Source organism: Bombyx mandarina, chromosome 22 (assembly GCF_030267445.1).
Source record: "Bombyx mandarina strain Sakado chromosome 22, ASM3026744v2".
NCBI classification, from domain to species: Eukaryota; Metazoa; Arthropoda; class Insecta; order Lepidoptera; family Bombycidae; genus Bombyx; species Bombyx mandarina.
In genome coordinates, this window is record NC_143228.1 from 8722692 (window position 1) to 8740591 (window position 17900).

Genomic DNA, 17900 nt, shown 5'->3' on the forward strand with positions numbered 1-17900 from the left:
AAATTTAGATTATTACAGGCAGCCTACAAGGAAACAACAAAAAAACAAAGCACTATTATATCATTTCTGGCAAGCAGCTCAACATTTGCACTTGTATATTATTAATAGAAATTTTATTAAGAATATTGACAATTTATGAGGAATTTGACAAGTACGATAATTTAAATGATAAAATGATAAAGCCATACCTTTTTCCAATGTGACGATTAGAGGGTATCCTATTATTCTTTTCTATATTATTCTATCAGCTTATAAAATTAAACAGTCTCTTTTAGTCTAGAAAAGGACAAAGTACTCTTTCTGTCTTTTTCAAATAAAATGGCATGCCTTAAAGTGTTTAAACCGAAAAACTAAAAAAATACAATTATTGTATTACAATATTGAAGTTTACCAGAAACTAAGAATTTTGGGTTGAGCCACTTTAATTCTAAAGGTACAAAATAGTATTGAACACGTGACATTACCCGAATAATTTTGAAAGTAGTTGGTTCCCATTAAAATGCTGTTAAAATGCGTTGTATTTCATTTAGACGGTCTAATGCCAAAACATCACGTGCTACCAATATACGAGAAATAATATTATTGCTGCTCTCGGTGAATAAACGCCCTGCGAAGCGAGTAGCATATCTCAACTCACACTCACAATTCTTCATTTTTCACCGTATAGAACGTAAACTCGATTTGATTTTGATTTATTCATTTACAATTGAACAACTAGGAAAAAAAGGTGAAAAGACATTTTGGAGGGACCGCGAGGAGCTAAATTGTGTGAATTGTTTTATTTTGTCTATTTAATGTTTCTTAGTTAATGCGTATTTAATATTTCTTCGTGTATAAGTGTAATTTTGAGACCGTCCTGGCTTAAAGGTTAAGGCGTCCGGTGTATTCGTATCTTGCAATGCACCGGTGTTCTAATCCCGCCGGCGGGTATCAATTTTTCTAATGAAATATGTACTTATCAAATGTTTACGATTGACTTTCACTGTAAAGGAATAGCATCATGTAATAAAAATCAAACCCGCAAAATTAATTTTTGTAATTACTGGTGGTAGGACGTCTTGTGAGTCCGCACGGGTAGGTATCACCACCCTGCCTATTTTTGCCGTGAAGCAGTAATGCGTTTCGGTTTGAAGGGTGGGACAACCGTTGTAACTATACTGAGACCTTAGAAATAATATCTCAAGGTGGGAGGCGGCATTTGCGTTGTAGATGTCTATGGGCTCCGGTAACCACTTAAGATTAGGTGGGCCGGGAGCTCGTCCACCCATCTGTGCAATAACAAAGTAACGTGGGTTTATTAACTGTTTAGTATCTGTGAAAGTGCGAAAATTTAAAAAAATTAAACAAAACCGCTGGACGTAGCTTCTCGAAGTCTTCGAAAAGGTCCACTGAAAAAAATCTCAGTATATAATCAGCATTTTGCAGAGATTATATTTTATCCCATATTATCTGATCTCATTTCATTTCATTCCATGCCAATTGATTAATGCTTCAAATTAATCAAATCCATTTCACTCCATATTATCATTTTTCATAAAAAAAGATTAGGCTCTATGGCATGATATTTTTGCCTCTCTAGTTGGAAAAATAAAACTACTAAAGAAATACTCGATCGAAACGTTAAAATCCACTAATTTGTAACACGCACTCGCACAAATGTCATTCGTAGTACTCATTTCGGTAAAATTACTCGGTTACGAGATCACAACGTTAATATGAACTCGCACTCACAAAATAACACCGAGTACGTTTGCCGCTAGGGGCGCTGTTCCAATTGCATACAAATTTGAGCAAACTGGCTCGCTAGTGAGAACGTTACAAAACTCGCACTAAGCACACTGTATAGTTACAACGGCTACCCCACCCTTTGAAACGAAACGCATTACTGCTTCACGGCGGAAATAGGCGGGGTGGTGGTACCTACCCGTGCGGACTCCCAAGAGGTCCTACCACCAGTGAAAAACAAACGGGTCCTTATTCGCAGTGAACGCGCAAGCTAGACTTAATGTGTAGATTTGGAACGGTTCGATCTTCGGCCCTGGATCATGCTCCGAAATAAAGTATGAGGGCCTTTACAAGAACAGGCAAGCTCCGGTACATTTCTCTTGGTCCAGTCTGCTAACAAAGTATTGTCTCCTTTTATATGACTACGAAAGCGACTACAGTATAAACCGGCACAGATTTGCAATCACCCTAGTCTTATACAGGAAAACAATATAAATATGTCACCAAGTAGTCGAGGAATTCTATGTACGAAGTATCGTTGGAAACAGATATATCTGGGTCTCCGCTGAAAATAATCGCCTGTACCATCTTAAAGTGATTGTGGAGGATATCGACATGGTATACGACAGTGTTATGCCTTGAAAATATCGAAGTCTATTTATCAATGTGTAACAATTATAGGAAAACAAAAAACATTGTAAAAGTAGTAAAATTGCATGCGATTTTATGTAACATATTACCCTACCCTAGGATGTTCTGAAGTTACACCCATTAGCGTTTTCGTTTATATTTGCTATAGGGCTGCAACAAAATGAATTAAATGAATAGTCAAATAAGTGAATTATTATAGATGTACCTTTCACATTTACTGAAATTAAACCCTGTGTAGCCACAAGACTTGCAGAGAGCAAGCATCCCGTCTACGTGTCGAGGTGGGGGCGATCGCTGACCTGGAGATTCTGGACTATTGTTCACTGGAACACGAAGTTTTAGTATTAATTCTAACCAATTTTTAAAGGTTTAATTTAATACAAACTTATATTTAGATCACTACTTTTTATTATTAAAATACTGTAGTGATCAAAATGTAATGTACCAATTCATAAAATATATTTTGTATATCTTCAATTTATCTTAAAAATAACTTAATTAATAATTTATGTTAATAAGCTAGTTTTACAATTTCAATTTACTGAAGATCTTACTGACTGAGACTGAGACCAATACTAACTTCGGCAGATAAATGTAAACATAGTTTTATATTAAGTAGTATTCATTTTGTATATTTACCATGATCATTACTGTTCGATTTTTCAGGAGTAGACATTTCACTGCTTTGCGTTTGTGACATGACATTTGGTGAACTCGTACTGCTTATGTCTCCTAATAGCATCTGAAAACAAACATTTTCACGTTTATACACCTTTCACTAGGCTTTGAATCACGGCATAGTCACAATATTCGATTGGAATATATGGGGCGGCTTACTCTTTTTTTATTGCCCATGTAGGCAGACGGTTTTACGGTTCACCTAATGGTGAGTGGTTACCGTCGCTCACCGGACGTCAGCAATGCCAGGGGCAGAGCCAAGCCGTTGCCTGCCTCACTAGGATAGAACCGTTCATTAGCCTCTGCACTTGGATTCATTTTAACATTTGAACTGCTTTATTTGTGATTGAATCACTGTAATGACTCTCTACGTTGGGGCTTTAGGCTTGCAACCCTGTTTGCCATTAAGAATAACCTAATGAAAGTTCAAATGAAACTTACCGGATGATTCTCCAGCATTTCCTCTATTCTAGTTGTAGCCCCTACTGATACAAAGTAGTCAATTTCACTGCTTGTGTTTTGCATACATTGAATTTGTGTATCTTCCGAAAAAGGAACATTGACCTAATAAAAATGCATTTATATCATTTTCAAAGACTTAAATCTCAATTGACACAATACTCAGAATCCAGTTTATTACACACCTGTTCAAGAACTTCTTGAAGTGTACAACTTTCTTTTGGTAATGTAAAAGTCACAAGTCTTTGCTCCCCATTCTGAAGAAAGATTAACATTTTGGCTGATTGCGGTTCTGATGTTTGTTCTGAAGGCCCACTTGGTGTTTCGTTGTTTTCTATAAAAATGCAGTATTTTTGTAATATATAGTCAAATAAGTTAAATTAATGTAAAAAAATATTCACCATGTTGGGAAAGTTGTGGTTGGGTCTGCATTGGAGGTACTCGTTGTACAGGCCTTGGTTGTTCTTTACTTCTAACTAAGGTTTGTCGACCAGTTTCCCTGTAATTTTTATAAAGTATAAAAATATGTACCATTTCATTTATATTTTGAGGTGAGTATGTTTAAACATACCTAGATTGTTGCGAAATTATGTTTCGTGGGGTCTGTTGTAATCGTTTATACTCAGTCAAGACCATGCGTTGTCCATTATACAGGGCAACTTGTCGTTCATCATCCATATCTTCCATGGGATCCATCATTCGTTGAGTCAGTGGTTGAGGATGCTGAGGTACATGCGATTGGTCGTAAGTAATTGGTTGCTGCTGGTAATGTTGCGTATAACCAAGGTTCTGTTGGTGTTGCTGTGGAGCAGGCCCAGGAACATGATTTTGTCTCATATTGGGAGGTGGAGTGTTGAACTGTTGCGGGATATTAACGCCGTCAGTGACCGGATGTTTCTGAACTATAGCAGCAGTTATGCTTTCCTCCAAGTCATCCATGTCATTTGCGTTGTTCGGTTGGACGATCACTTTCTTGACTGGTTGTTGCACTTGTTGGGGGTGAGGAGAAGATCTTTGAGACAATAACGCGTTCTGTTGAGGTAGAGGTCCGTTATTTTGGTTTGTTTGCGTTTGAACAAGTTGAGGCATTTGCGATGTTAAACTTTGACTGACGATTGTGCCTTGAGGTGTAATTATGCGCGTCGGTTGCGTATGCGTTTGGTTCTGATTCAATATCTGTAAATATAATACATGTGTGAGTTATATGATTTTTTTAAACTGAATATTATTTTTATTAGACATATTTATATTACAATACCTGATGTTGGGCCAACTTCATAGTGTTCATCTGGGGTGGATGAATTTGCTGTACCATAGCATGTTGCGCTAGTTGAATTTGTGGATGTTGTTGTTGCTGTGGCTGTTGTTGTTGTTGTTGCTGCTGCTGCTGCTGTTGTTGCTGTTGTTGTTGTTGTTGTTGAGGATGCGGATGCTAAGGAACGACACAATTAAACCACTACTATAGTTTGTTAAGCTGCAAGACGCATTGGAAGATGACATATAAAATTGTAAATTCCAACTGTCTACACTATGACAAAATTCACAATTCGCAATCAAACCTGGTATCCACAGCTAATGTGAATACGGGTAGTATAGAAGAACAAGAGGATGGAGAATATTCTCTTTATTCTTTATTGTACACACAGTTAATACAATATAATAATTGCGAAAAGTTATAAAATTTATTTATTTATTTAAGGATTACCGACAGGGTTTACAGTAAGACATAAAATAACATTGACATGTATAGAGCAATTGATAACTTCAACTCTAATTAGAGGCAATCACAGCATGCATTACATTAATATATCAATAGAGATTTAACAATACTATTAATAATAATAATAAATTAAAAACAAAAGAAAGACAACAAAGACAGTAATACCCGAGTACTCAGGCCAAGGCTGAGGCTGAGGTTCAACAACAATTTTTTATAATTTTGTTCTTGAATATTGGAAGGGAATCGCCTAATATGTCAAGGTTTTCAACTTTTCTGACTAGATTATTATAAAGGTTAGTTAGACGAGGAGTAGATGAGTGCTTGCCTAGATTGGTTCTGCTAAAGCGGGTGCTGAAAAGAGCAACGGGGCGACGAGGTAACCTGGATGGCACCTTCAAAGAGAATTTATTGAGGATGGATATATAAATGGCGAGCTTAACTCAACAATTGAGTTATCTACCAGCTAACCGTTCTTAAAGAGGGTGAGCTTTACATAGGTGGGTAGAAGAGTACAATCTAATCAATTTACTTATTGATACAATACACAATAACAATAATAGTAACAATAACAAATAAAAACACGAATACATAATATATCAGACTACATATATACATACACAATTACACACATAAATAACATAAGAATATCCATACACGTACATACATAATGAAATACATAAAATAAATACATATAAGTAATACTAAATCGATAGATAGTGCTCCTTTATTAATGCCTTCCTGAATACTTCAAGTGAGTGACAATATTGTTATTATTATACCTGCTGATGTACGGGCGTGCGAGGACGAGGCGGCCGCGGCGCGCGGTGCAGCGCGTGCGGGGTGACGATGCGCGTCGCTCCGCGACCAGTGCCGCTCTGCACAAACATGCAAACGTTATTAGCATCTCCTGTATATATGAAGTTAGTGTGAAAAGGTACTATGTATTTCCAAGCATTACGTGATCATTAGTAGTCCAAGTTATTCATACAGGCGTGGAAGAGACATCACGATGCAAACAGGTATACTGCTTGCCGTGTTCCTCTCAGGCGGTGTAATTGCGAACCGCAATATTGTTAAGTATTTCAAAAAAACTGCGGTTGCATTGTGTTGCCTTCGCAAAGATACCCAACAATGTTCAATAGCATTAATGTAGACATATTAACCGGCTATTGTGAAGTCAATCGGCATTATTACAGATTATTCAGTTAGCCATATGTCATAGGTGTTTGATATCCTATTATTCAATGCTTAACTATCTATCGTATATATCGTTAATATCGAAAAAGTGAACATCATGTAACATGATGAAACATAGGGATCACGAAAGAACGGGAAGCTAGTACTACTACTAATTATGCTGAAATATAATCAGAAATGGTACCTATTTGAAAATTAAGTGTGAATATTATTAACCTGCGGATGAGGGCTGAGTAACCTGGCGGTGGCGTGCAGCGGAGCAGGGCGGCGCGGACGGACCGGCGCCCGCACTAACGTCACGCCACCCGGATTTAGCGCCTGGTTCAGTAGCCTCGTTCCAGGTTGACGGTTACCAGAGTTCTGTATGAATATTTGTCAAAAATAAATATTATGAAACTATATGACTCTTAAATTTTATTCTAATTAATTCATTCACTGTTCAAAAAGGCTTACAGCAGGTGAAATTGTAAATAAAAATTCTATCTAACAATCAATGTATGTATCAATTAATTATAAAAACGATTATATTGAACGAAACGTTATGGAACGAAATATAGAAGATACTTTCAGTCTATTCCAATATAATTTGAAATACAATCAAATATAGCACACTATAGTAGAATTATTTTGTCCGTGCAGTTTGGGTCATAAAAAATCGGAGCAGTGAAGCGAGTATTTCGCTCTCTCTTCCACTCACGAGCCTTATGGACGAGCATAGTGATGCGCATTATTGTTGTCGATAAGCGTTATCGATAGTGTATTTAGTTTTGTCTTTTTATGGGTTAGTGATAAAAATGAAAGAAAAAAATCACTAATCGAACACTTACACCACATATCGCCGCAGCAAGTTAACGAGAACGGCAGAAATTAACACTTTGTAACTTTTCGGGATCTATTCTTATTTCAGTGAAATTTTTTTACACTTTGTTGATAACAACACGTGCAAATATTATTTTATATATATAAATTCTGTCGTTTTGATACAAAACAAAGGAGTAGCCATTGTGTCACAAAAAAAATTCAGAGAACGAATGCATAAAAACACATTTCTCTTCGACATAATGTACTAATAATTTGCAGGTAAGTACAAATGACTCTTAACATAACAATGTCTCTCCACCCTTCGTATACCGCCCCGCCGCCGTGTACCTGCCTTCGATGACTCATTAGTTTCTATCGATAATGGCGTTGCGCCCGCGCAACATGCTCACTGCCCTAGCCGGGCTATGTTTTATGATCCAAACTGCACGGACAAAATAATTCTACTATAGTAGGTCATTAAGGTAAAATATCATTAAAAGTAGCAAAATCGAGAGTAGAAAAATATGTTTAAAGGTAAAAAGATATCAATATTTTCAACTTCTACCATAACACATTTTATCTGATATAAAGGAATATGTGTATATATCAGATAAAACATGGTCACTTCAATTTGTCGATTCGTTTAACAAAAGTGGTGTATCCAGTAATGCAATCTATTTCCAATTTAGAAATTACCGTACTATAAACTTGCTGTGTTAAATTTGTTTTTAATTTCAATATTTACCCCTTGATTAATATAAGCAGCATGCATCACCACTTGTTGATGTTGTATCTGTTGCTGTTGTTGTTGTTGCTGTTGTTGTAACTGTTGTTGTTGCTGCTGAAGTTGTTGCTGTTGCTGGAGATGTTGTTGCTGCTGTAGGTGTTGTTGTAATTGTTGCAAATGTATTTGTTGTTGCTGTTGTTGTAAATGCATTAGTTGTGGAGAGCCCCTCGATAATTGCGGTTGTCCTTGGGGTTGCTAAAATTCGAAAGAAATTCCTTTTTAAAACGCATAATAATTGTTATTGTGATTAAATTAACGGCAATGCTATTATAATAAAACAAGTAATATTAATATCCTAGGTTTTGTCAAGCAATATCCTAAGCTGGATAAAGTGTCGGACATGACATTTAGTTTTGACGTGATTAGGTTTACTCATTTCGTTAAGCTTTATAAATTAGTAAAACATTTATTTAATTTAAAGATAATATAATTTAAATTAAAGCTCTAGTACGAAATAAATAATAGTATATAAAACACTAATTATTTATACATCGTGGAAAATTGCAACCTCATATTGACGTTTGATTAGGGTTTTTTTTGGCGTTGGAAGGGAGAAAACAGTATTTACAATTGAATGAGTTGAGACTTCGTTTTATGTCTATGAACTCTAGGCTTGTTCACATGGTCGTAGTTTTGAACAGCGAGTTCTTAAATAAGAAGCATCATGGAGATGCGAAATTTTTAGATCTGGTAGTTTTCAATTTAAATTACTAACTGCTTGCGTTGGCCCATGTTGCGGAGGCGGGGGCAAAGGCGGCGGCTGTGGCGGAGGCGGTTGCGCGGGATGTATTACTGTTGGCTGTGGTAGTGCATGGGCTGGACTCACCATCTGCTAAAAATGTATTAATCAAATGTATTTCTGTATTAATGAATGGCCAGTTAGATTAATAATAATTTTTTTTTGTATTTTTATTTATATATTTTTTGCAGATTGTCCTGTCCAACATAGCCACATGGCTGTATTTGCATTTGAGTGACGTTTATTTATTGGTTTAGCGGGTGATATTTATGGGGGAAAAAGATATCAGGGAGGCGATAGCAGTATTGCAAGTAAAATAGTGAATATATTTTTAGCGAACTGTTGTAATTTATTTATTATAATATACTTAGTCTGGCCATAAATACTGTTACAATTAAAAATAATCAAAATATTACATTTGAATTTGGAATCTGTCATTTTTATATGATTGCTCATTGAGTTTTCTCATTTTGGCGCCAATACATTGTACAATATTTTGCGATAATAAAATGGAGTGGGGTGATAAAGAGAACCGAATCGCTGTGATTGCATTACACAAAGTAGGTATGGAGCCTAATGCAATTTTTTAAACTCTCCATACGCTTGGTATTAGTAAAATGTTTGTGTACCGTGCTATTAATAGGTGCAAAGACCTCCTATGTTTGTGACAGAAAAAAGTCTGGCCGTCCACGTAGTGTTCGTACGAAAAAGGTGGTCAAAGCAGTAAGGGAAAGAATTCGAAGAAATCCTGTCTGAAAGCAAAATATTTTATCTCGGGAGATGAAGATAGCACCTAGAACCATGTCGCGTATTTTAAAAGATGACTTAGGACTTGCAGCCTATAAGACGTACTGGTCATTTCTTAACTGATAATTTAAAAGAGAATAGGGTGGTAAAATCGAAAGAGCTACTGAAGCGGAACGCAAAGGGAGATCATAGAAAAAAATTGTTTAAGGATGAGAAAATTTTTACAATTGTGCAACATTTTAACAAACAAAATGACCGTATTTATGCTCAAAGCTCTAAGGAAGCTTCCCAATTAGTCGACAGAGTGCAACGTGGGCTCTATCCGACTTCACTGATGGTTTGGTGGGGTATTAGCTATGAAGGAGTGACTGGGCCATACTTTTGTGAAAAAGGTATCAAAACATCGGCACAAGTGTATCAAGATACCATTCTTGGGAAGGTAGTGAAGCCCCTTAACAACACCATGTTCGATAATCAAGAACGGTCCTTCCAGCAAGACTCGGCGCCAGGTCATAAAGTTCGGTCTACGGAGTCTTGGTTGGAAACGAACGTTTCGGACTTCATCAGAGCTGAAGACTGGTCGTCGTCTAGTCCGGATCTTAATCCGCTGGATTATGCTTTATGGTCAGTTTTAGAGAGTACTGGTTGCTCTAAACGCCATGATAATTTGGAGTCCCTAAAACGATCCGTACCATTGGCAGTGAAAAATTTTCCCATGGAAAGAGTGCGTGCTTCTATTGATAACTGGCCTCAACGTTTAAAGGACTGTATTGCAGCCAATGGAGACCACTTCGAATAAGTTTTTTTTACTTTAAATTGTTTTATTTTTATGTATTAAACTAACACATTGTAAAAGTAAATGTTATTTACAATAGATTTTTTTTATTATTAATTGTAACAGTATTTATGGCCAGACTAAGTATATTGACTTTAAGCTACAGAAATTAGGAATGTTATATATTTTCTGTAGATATTCAACATTTTATACATTTTATAGTACGATAAGCGAATTGATCCTATTAACAATTTATTCTACAATACGCCCTTTCACATAACGAGGCGAAAAGTGCATAGAATTTAGAAACTATCTAGCCGGCCGATAGTAAACTTAATAAACGGAGACCTTAGAACTCAGATCACAAGGTAGGTGGCGGCATTTATGTTGTAGATGTGTGTGAGCTCCGCTAACCACTTAACACTCCGGTGGGCCTTGAGCTCGTTCACCCATCTAAGCAATAAAAATAAACAATAAATAATAGGCATTAAGCTTAAAGCCCGGCAACTTTAAATGCTTTGCCATTTGAAATGGCAACGAGACGCGGGTGCGGATTGGCCCCCCTTTCTAACATTCGCCATAAATATTAGAAACGGTAAGACTATCCCTACAACGTATTATAATTACACTTTATAGTTAATGCGCCTTAATAAAGCCCGAATGTGTAAGGCATGAGATTAAACATAGAAAGCTAAATTCGGATCGCCTTAAACGCCAAAACGCAAATATATAATGCGGACCAATATTTTTTATTTGATACAAATTTCATTTATCCAGTCCCAAAAATTATAGGTAAGGGGCACACACCCTTAGACATAGACAGACGGAGCGAAATTATCAGATTTCAGGTTAGAATGATGGATCAACTGTACTACAATGCAATTGAAACTTAAGTTTTATATCTCAAGGTGGATGTAGCGGCATTTTCGTTTGTAAAGGCTTGAGTAGGTAATCACTCAACATCAGATGCATACAAGCTTTTTATTTCCTAATGATACAGATGTATAAGAAAAATTAAAAAAAAAAAAATTTTACTCTATATTCTATATCGCATTTACTCTATATTGTATTTCATTATTTTGGAAAAATTAAATTTTCTGCAGTACAATCTCATGTGGCTACTTTGATTGTCGATCTAAAGAAAATAAATGTCATTTACACTATAGGAATAGGTGTTGTTTAGATACATAAATTTTCTATTTTCTGTTATTTCGCCATCATCAATGTAAAACCTATTTTAATGTTATATTAGAACACTATATTAATGATTATTATTCAATGTACTATAGGCATTTTGCACCAACCCATCTAACATTTAAGAATTATTTATATTAAATTAATATCATCATGTGCGCAAATTGCGTAGGCGTGGTTACAGATTAGAATTGTGAGCAGATTTTAATATTTTTACAGAAGAAATACACCTCTAGTTAATTGTTGAATGATGATTAATTTTGTAAATATTTTCCACATATTATTATTATATTTATTATTATTTCTAAATATGTATGTAGTATATGCTTCGAGTAGGTAGCACCTATAAAAGACGATAGATGAAAGGATAATAATTAAAACAAAAAAAGCCTGGATTATGCCTTATTGGGTATAATTGTAATGGCAGGATAGACTTAATTTACAACAATTTCAGTAAAATATTGATAACTGCATTTGGGTTTTAATGACGTGACCATGATTTTTGTTTATTTTAATAATACTTTTGAATAGATCAAATAGCTAATATTTGGAGATTAAAATGACGTGAATGTAAAAGAACCAAACAAAGTTTGTGAAGTAAAAAAAACTGCATCAACTTATATTATATTGTACAACAATGTAATATAATTTTAGTAAAGCATGCATTTGTTATGGACTAAATTGGTTGGCATTTTATTTACAAATAGTTTAATTGAAGAATCATGATGAGAACTATACACCTACAGGAAGTTATATATGCTTATGTTTAAAATTCAACTAAAAGTCTAATTGCCCAAAATAAAAGTAACCAAATCGAAAAACAGTACCATGCCAAGCATAAGAGAATCTACAACCATATTTGTATACAATTGTGTATGTAATTCACATATCAGTCATTAGACGTACATGTTGAGGATGTTGTGCAGAGGACTGTTGCATCACAGATGCATCAATGATCTGTTGTGCCTGTTGCAACACAACCTGAGCATCCATAGGTAAATCTGATGTGTAGTAAACCTACAAATGAATTGGCAATCAATTTATTAATTCTAGCTTCACTATGCCCATCTTTACATTTTTTCAGAATTTCTTTCACATTTTATTAGTACTTTTACACCTATAGCTATTATTGAGTAGTTCACTGTATCAATTTTTTACATTGGTTTTGAAGCATACTAATTAATACAGGTTAAAAAAGATTTAGTGATTCTTTTATTTATTTTACAAAGTGGTAAAGTTTACCATCTTTGTGTCAGTTTTTTTTTCCATGGTGTTTAGTTTACACCCATAAACATATTATGTAAATAATAATTATTTCATAATGAAAATGTCGTCGTAAAATTCAAACATACAAGTTCCCAACAGTTTTTCTAAAAATATTTTTTCTCTTTATGACATACCTGTCTGTGCATAGCTTGCTGCTGTTGTTGCTGCTGCTGTTGTTGTTGCTGAGATTGTTGCTGTTGAGACTGTTGTTGCTGATTTTGTTGTGCTTGTTGGAAGTCAACATGTGGTGTTGAAGTGTGTGAAGATGGAGGTTCATGTCGTATAATGTACTGTTGTTGATATTGCAAGCCATCACTAACAACCAATTGTTGTTGAACTCCATCACTAACAATAATATCACTAGGCTGCTCTGTCTGTTGAACTACAACCTAAAAGACGCATGTTAAAAATTTGTTGTTATATAAATAACAGTACACACAGTATTAATAGAATATTTTTCATTGGAACAGCTATTTGCAGCATTTAACTTTTTGAAGTAAAATAAATAGTTTTAATAATAAAAGCTATGTTTACTGTTAAATAAGTTCACAATTTAGTTTAAGATGGTTCACCCAGTACAGCAATAAAAAACAAATTTGTTTACCTGTTGCTGACCATACTGTTGTTCATCTTGGCTAACAATAATGCCATCTAGGCAAATATTTGGACAATACCTTTGTAAATCTTCTAAAGTTAGTGAATGCCTTTGTCCAACTATTTGGTAATATTGAGCCATCGCTTATGCTAAGCCTGAAACAAAATTTTGTACTGATTGATAGTTTTTGGATTGAAATTTAAATCACATTTACTTAATTTTTTTATATTATATAGTTTATCATGTGTAATGGTATCACAAATATATTTTTTTATAAAGGAAACTACGTTAGAACATATTGGGTGCAAATCTAAAAGTTATTCTTGAATATTTTTAATTTTTTTTATGGTATGTGTATCAATAGTTTGGTCATATCAATTTTGTAATTTATACCAACAAACAAAAGTAAATGCTAGTTGTATGCTCCTTTTGAAGAATTTGAATTAACTAGTTTTTTATTAAGAGTTTTAATAATTTTACAATACAATGAAAGGGCTCTTTGAAATCGACATAGCAGTTTAATTCTTTAATTGGCATTAGATTATCGGAGGAGTAATAAACATAAATAGTCAGAATTAAAAGAGCTATATATTCAGAGAATAGAAAATGATTGAATCAAAGCAATAAGGCGAAGAACAGCAGTATTGGATAGACATTTTACTATAATTGTAAACCACATGGAAACTGATGTTCAATAGGTTATACAAAACAATTGTTTTAAAAGCATTAACTTCTAACACAGAAGAGGTATATGCTATATAGAACTATATGGTATTGGCTGGCTTAGAACAAAATTATGAGTTATTAAATTTTTGTCATCTATCCTAGAACAGTATAGGATGGTTCTTCTATCTTCAACTCACAATTATGCACATTATACTTTAGTTACATATTGATCTATAGACAAGTTAAAGTAATATTTATGACAGGAAATATTTTCACCACCAATAGATGATTCTAAAGATGCTGGATGGATGATTCAGAAATTTAACCAGCATTATTCTTATAAAGCCTGGATGTCTTCTGGATTTCTACCATTAATATATGTTTAGCTGAGAATATAAATATTGAAAAATAATTTTAACCAAAATCAAGCTGCCCTTAAAGCAGTAATGGCCTATAGGATCAAAAATGTATATATATATTTATTTATTTAGAATCTTAGATTCTATATAGGACGCACTGAACCCCTTATAGGGTTTATAACATGATGAAAGGTACATGTGATATGAGCACTCTCATCAGTGTCAGTCAGATACCAAAGTGACATTTATACAGCCATTAACTTTTTTAGGTTCTCATGGGACATTTTGGGAACCTTTTCAAAACCAGTTAATAATCAAACTGTAAGATGCTGGCACATAGAAGATGCATAGACTATAAATCTCACATCTCATGCTTTGTAAGTGCCAAATGAGAAATATAATGGTTATTCTAAATGTTGGCTGTACCTATTCAAATGTCTAGAGGTTCCACCAGCCAGTATGTATCATTGAAACTTATGTTAGGATTGTTGGGAATGAATATTGTTTAGGAATGGGTCAAAAAATATATTTAAAGGTTGAGTGAAGTTTATGTTAAGTATCTGCTCAGGACCTCGCAGAAAAAAAAATGAGATTTTTAACTTAATTTCATACAGTAGTTGACAGTATACATTATTCTTGTAAAGAAAACAAAATAGAGGTGAGTTTGCAATAAAATGGCTCAAACATAATTTGAGGATAGAGATTGGAAATGTTTTTGATAGTATTTTCAGATTTTGATGTTCTATAAAAATATTGTAGATCATTTGGGGTAGCTAATTTGTGAGAATGAACAGCACACTTAATATGCACGCATTCTCTGCACTTTTATGGGACTGAAAAACATAATTCATTTAACTAAAGAAAAAGTTACTTTACACCTTAAACATATTGAAAATTAATTTGTTTTCATGTAATATTTTTATTTTTAATTATTCTATAAGAAAACTAGACTTTCAAAACATATTATGATTCTGTAAATAAGCCCAAACTAGATTTTACATTCGAAATAAGGACATTGATATTGTAAGTATGTGAATGAAAAGTATTTTGTGTACTTCACTGCTACTTGTTCAAAGTCTAAATTGGTAAAAGAATTACCTGTATATTTACTAAATAATAAATAAATCAATGACCAGTGATAAAGTTGTAATAACAGAACCTCTTTAAACTGAGACTTCATACATACTTCCATTACAGCATTTACATCTAGTGATGTTAGCTTAATTTATAAAATAGCTCTGCATAAACATTAAACCACATCATGTTTCAGATATCTCTTTCAATCTGAGAAAGATTTAATATTTTGAAAATATATTACTTATTTAATATATAATAACATATTTAATTTGGGGGCAATAGCCTATTTGTTTACTATGAAAAAATTCGATAGATAATGATATCCTGTCAAGTCCATTGATTATTATTAGAGTACAAATCTTTTAGACATACAACATATACGATTTGCACTGGAAGACGCTCTTCGACAAGAACTTCGCTGTGCACTGATCTCTAGACAGTCAGCAATGACTTCAAAGAACGTACGATCACTTCAACTATGGCGACGACACCGCCGTTCAGTCACTGCCCTAATGAAATTTCGTACACATCACGACACTTAGTTTACCACTTGCAATAAGAACAAGAATTTATCGAGCTACGTTTACACGAAAATAAAGAAATGGCTTCGATTCCAGTGATCCAACCTAAATTGCTTCTGAGTTAATTGTTCATAATTTTATTGGAAGTTGTATTTCTTGTATCCTTACCAATGTTTTCTACTGACATTTTAAATGTCTTGTATTTACATTACAAATAAATTATTCTTAACATCAAAATGTAATTTTTAACTCAAACGCCAAAATCTAGAAGCAATTTACATTATGGCGTGTGTGTCACTTTTTTCTAAATATTTTTTAAAGGTTTTTGTGTGTTGCTATGTTAGAATTTTTATCTAAGATGACATTCTTGTGGTGGGCTTAGGTCGACTAAAATCATCTCTTTGATGATGCATTTATTTATGAAACTCTTTAATAATCGCAGGTATTTCACTTCTTAAATAGGTCTTAGTCGAAAATCACTAATATTTTAATGAGAAAAAAGACGAATTGCGTTTTTGAATACTTTTTCAATTTCAAAGACTGGATAAACCGTTAAAGATACATAAGATTAAGAATAGGAATTTATTTCTTTTAAAAGGATGTACAGAAAAGCACACAGTAGTAGATATCACTTTTTTAAAATGGGTTTTTTACCACTCTAAAACCTACGATGTATTTTTCTTTAAAAGGTTAATCTTTTTCTAAACATAAATGTTATGTTTTGCTACGTATAGAATTAAGTGTTTAATTCATTGGAAAAGCATTAGAAATTTCGATGTACGATAAAATATAATGAAAATTGTCTAAAGTTGTCGGACCGTCGGTTACAGAGCAATTACATCTAGGTAGAAGGTCTTTCCTTTGTCATTATTTTCAAACTGGTGAACTGCTAGCGCAGCAACAGCTAGTGAAGCAACTGCAGTCTTCACACTACATCATCAGTCATCAATGTCGACTACCATAGTTCTCACACACTTGCACTTGCTTGTAACAAATGTCATAATCAGTCGTTTCACAAAAAGCCAGTATCACAACCCCAACAGAATCTTCGTAGCCTACTCACTGCTGGTCCTACGGCACGCACCTATACTGTCTTATCTCGCTAAGGCCCATCACAGACCATAACTGGATCATCAATAATTGGAGTTACACATCTTCGGCGTAGCAGCTTTGCATCACACAGACTAACAACAGCATTGATACAACATTAAAGCTCAATCTGGACTATTCTCAACTCGCCACAGACTTCGAGGAGCAGTGGTACTTGCAAGCTAATCTCAGCACGGACAAAGCTAAATAAATAGCATGACCTCTGATCATGGAGGGGAGTAATGCAGCCGGTAGCTATCAGAACTCAAAATATTTGGCAAATGCTTAAATCTCGCTAATACATTTTCAACATAAACACATTTATACAAGTTCCGAATAGTAACATTTGCCGTAATATAGCGAGAAATATCAACTGCTCGGTGGAAGATCTTTCTTTTGTTGTCCAAACACAGATGGAGCATAATCGGACGCACACAAGCATCTGGGTCTCTCTCTCTGGAGCCTGTGGGTCTGCGGAGGGACTTCGGGTCCCTCTGTATTTTGTACCGCATATTCCATGGGGAGTGCTCTGAAGAATTGTTCGAGATGACACCAACGTCTCGTTTTTACCATCGCACCGCCCGCCACCGGAGTAGAGTTCATCCATACTACCTGGAGCCACTGCGGTCATCCACAGTGCGTTTCCAGAGGTATTTTTTGCCACGTACCATCCGGCTATGGAATGAGCTCCCCTCCACGGTGTTTCCCGAACGCTATGACATGTCCTTCTTCAAACGAGGCTTGTGGAGAGTATTAAGCAGTAGGCAGCGGCTTGGCTCTGCTCCTGGCATTGCTGAAGTCCATGGGCGACGGTAACCACTTACCATCAGGTGGGCCGTACGCTCGTCTGCCTA

The 17900-nt window shown here is 34.7% G+C and overlaps 1 protein-coding gene across 6 annotated transcripts in view; it reads right to left on the reverse strand.

Moving 5' to 3' along the window:
* The window catches only part of LOC114244226 (uncharacterized), a 31473-nt gene extending 15182 nt beyond the window's left edge, over window positions 1-16291 (reverse strand). The window contains exons 1-15 of one of the 6 annotated variants that reach the window (XM_028175979.2): window positions 16126-16269; window positions 13344-13489; window positions 12874-13128; window positions 12380-12490; window positions 8734-8850; window positions 7977-8213; window positions 6647-6790; window positions 6013-6108; window positions 4772-4945; window positions 4085-4689; window positions 3915-4012; window positions 3699-3847; window positions 3496-3618; window positions 3016-3118; window positions 2582-2699 (exon numbers count right to left, since the gene is read on the reverse strand). In XM_028175979.2, coding sequence (XP_028031780.2) covers window positions 2582-2699; window positions 3016-3118; window positions 3496-3618; window positions 3699-3847; window positions 3915-4012; window positions 4085-4689; window positions 4772-4945; window positions 6013-6108; window positions 6647-6790; window positions 7977-8213; window positions 8734-8850; window positions 12380-12490; window positions 12874-13128; window positions 13344-13475 — 2462 coding nt within the window. In that variant the 5' untranslated portion in view covers window positions 13476-13489; window positions 16126-16269. Of the gene's footprint in view, window positions 1-2581; window positions 2700-3015; window positions 3119-3495; window positions 3619-3698; window positions 3848-3914; window positions 4013-4084; window positions 4690-4771; window positions 4946-6012; window positions 6109-6646; window positions 6791-7976; window positions 8214-8733; window positions 8851-12379; window positions 12491-12873; window positions 13129-13343; window positions 13490-15808 lie in introns of all 6 variants that reach the window. The other 5 variants (XM_089736765.1, XM_089736764.1, XM_089736766.1 and 2 more) reach the window with 5 other exon arrangements.
* Between the last annotated feature and the right edge of the window lie 1609 nt (window positions 16292-17900).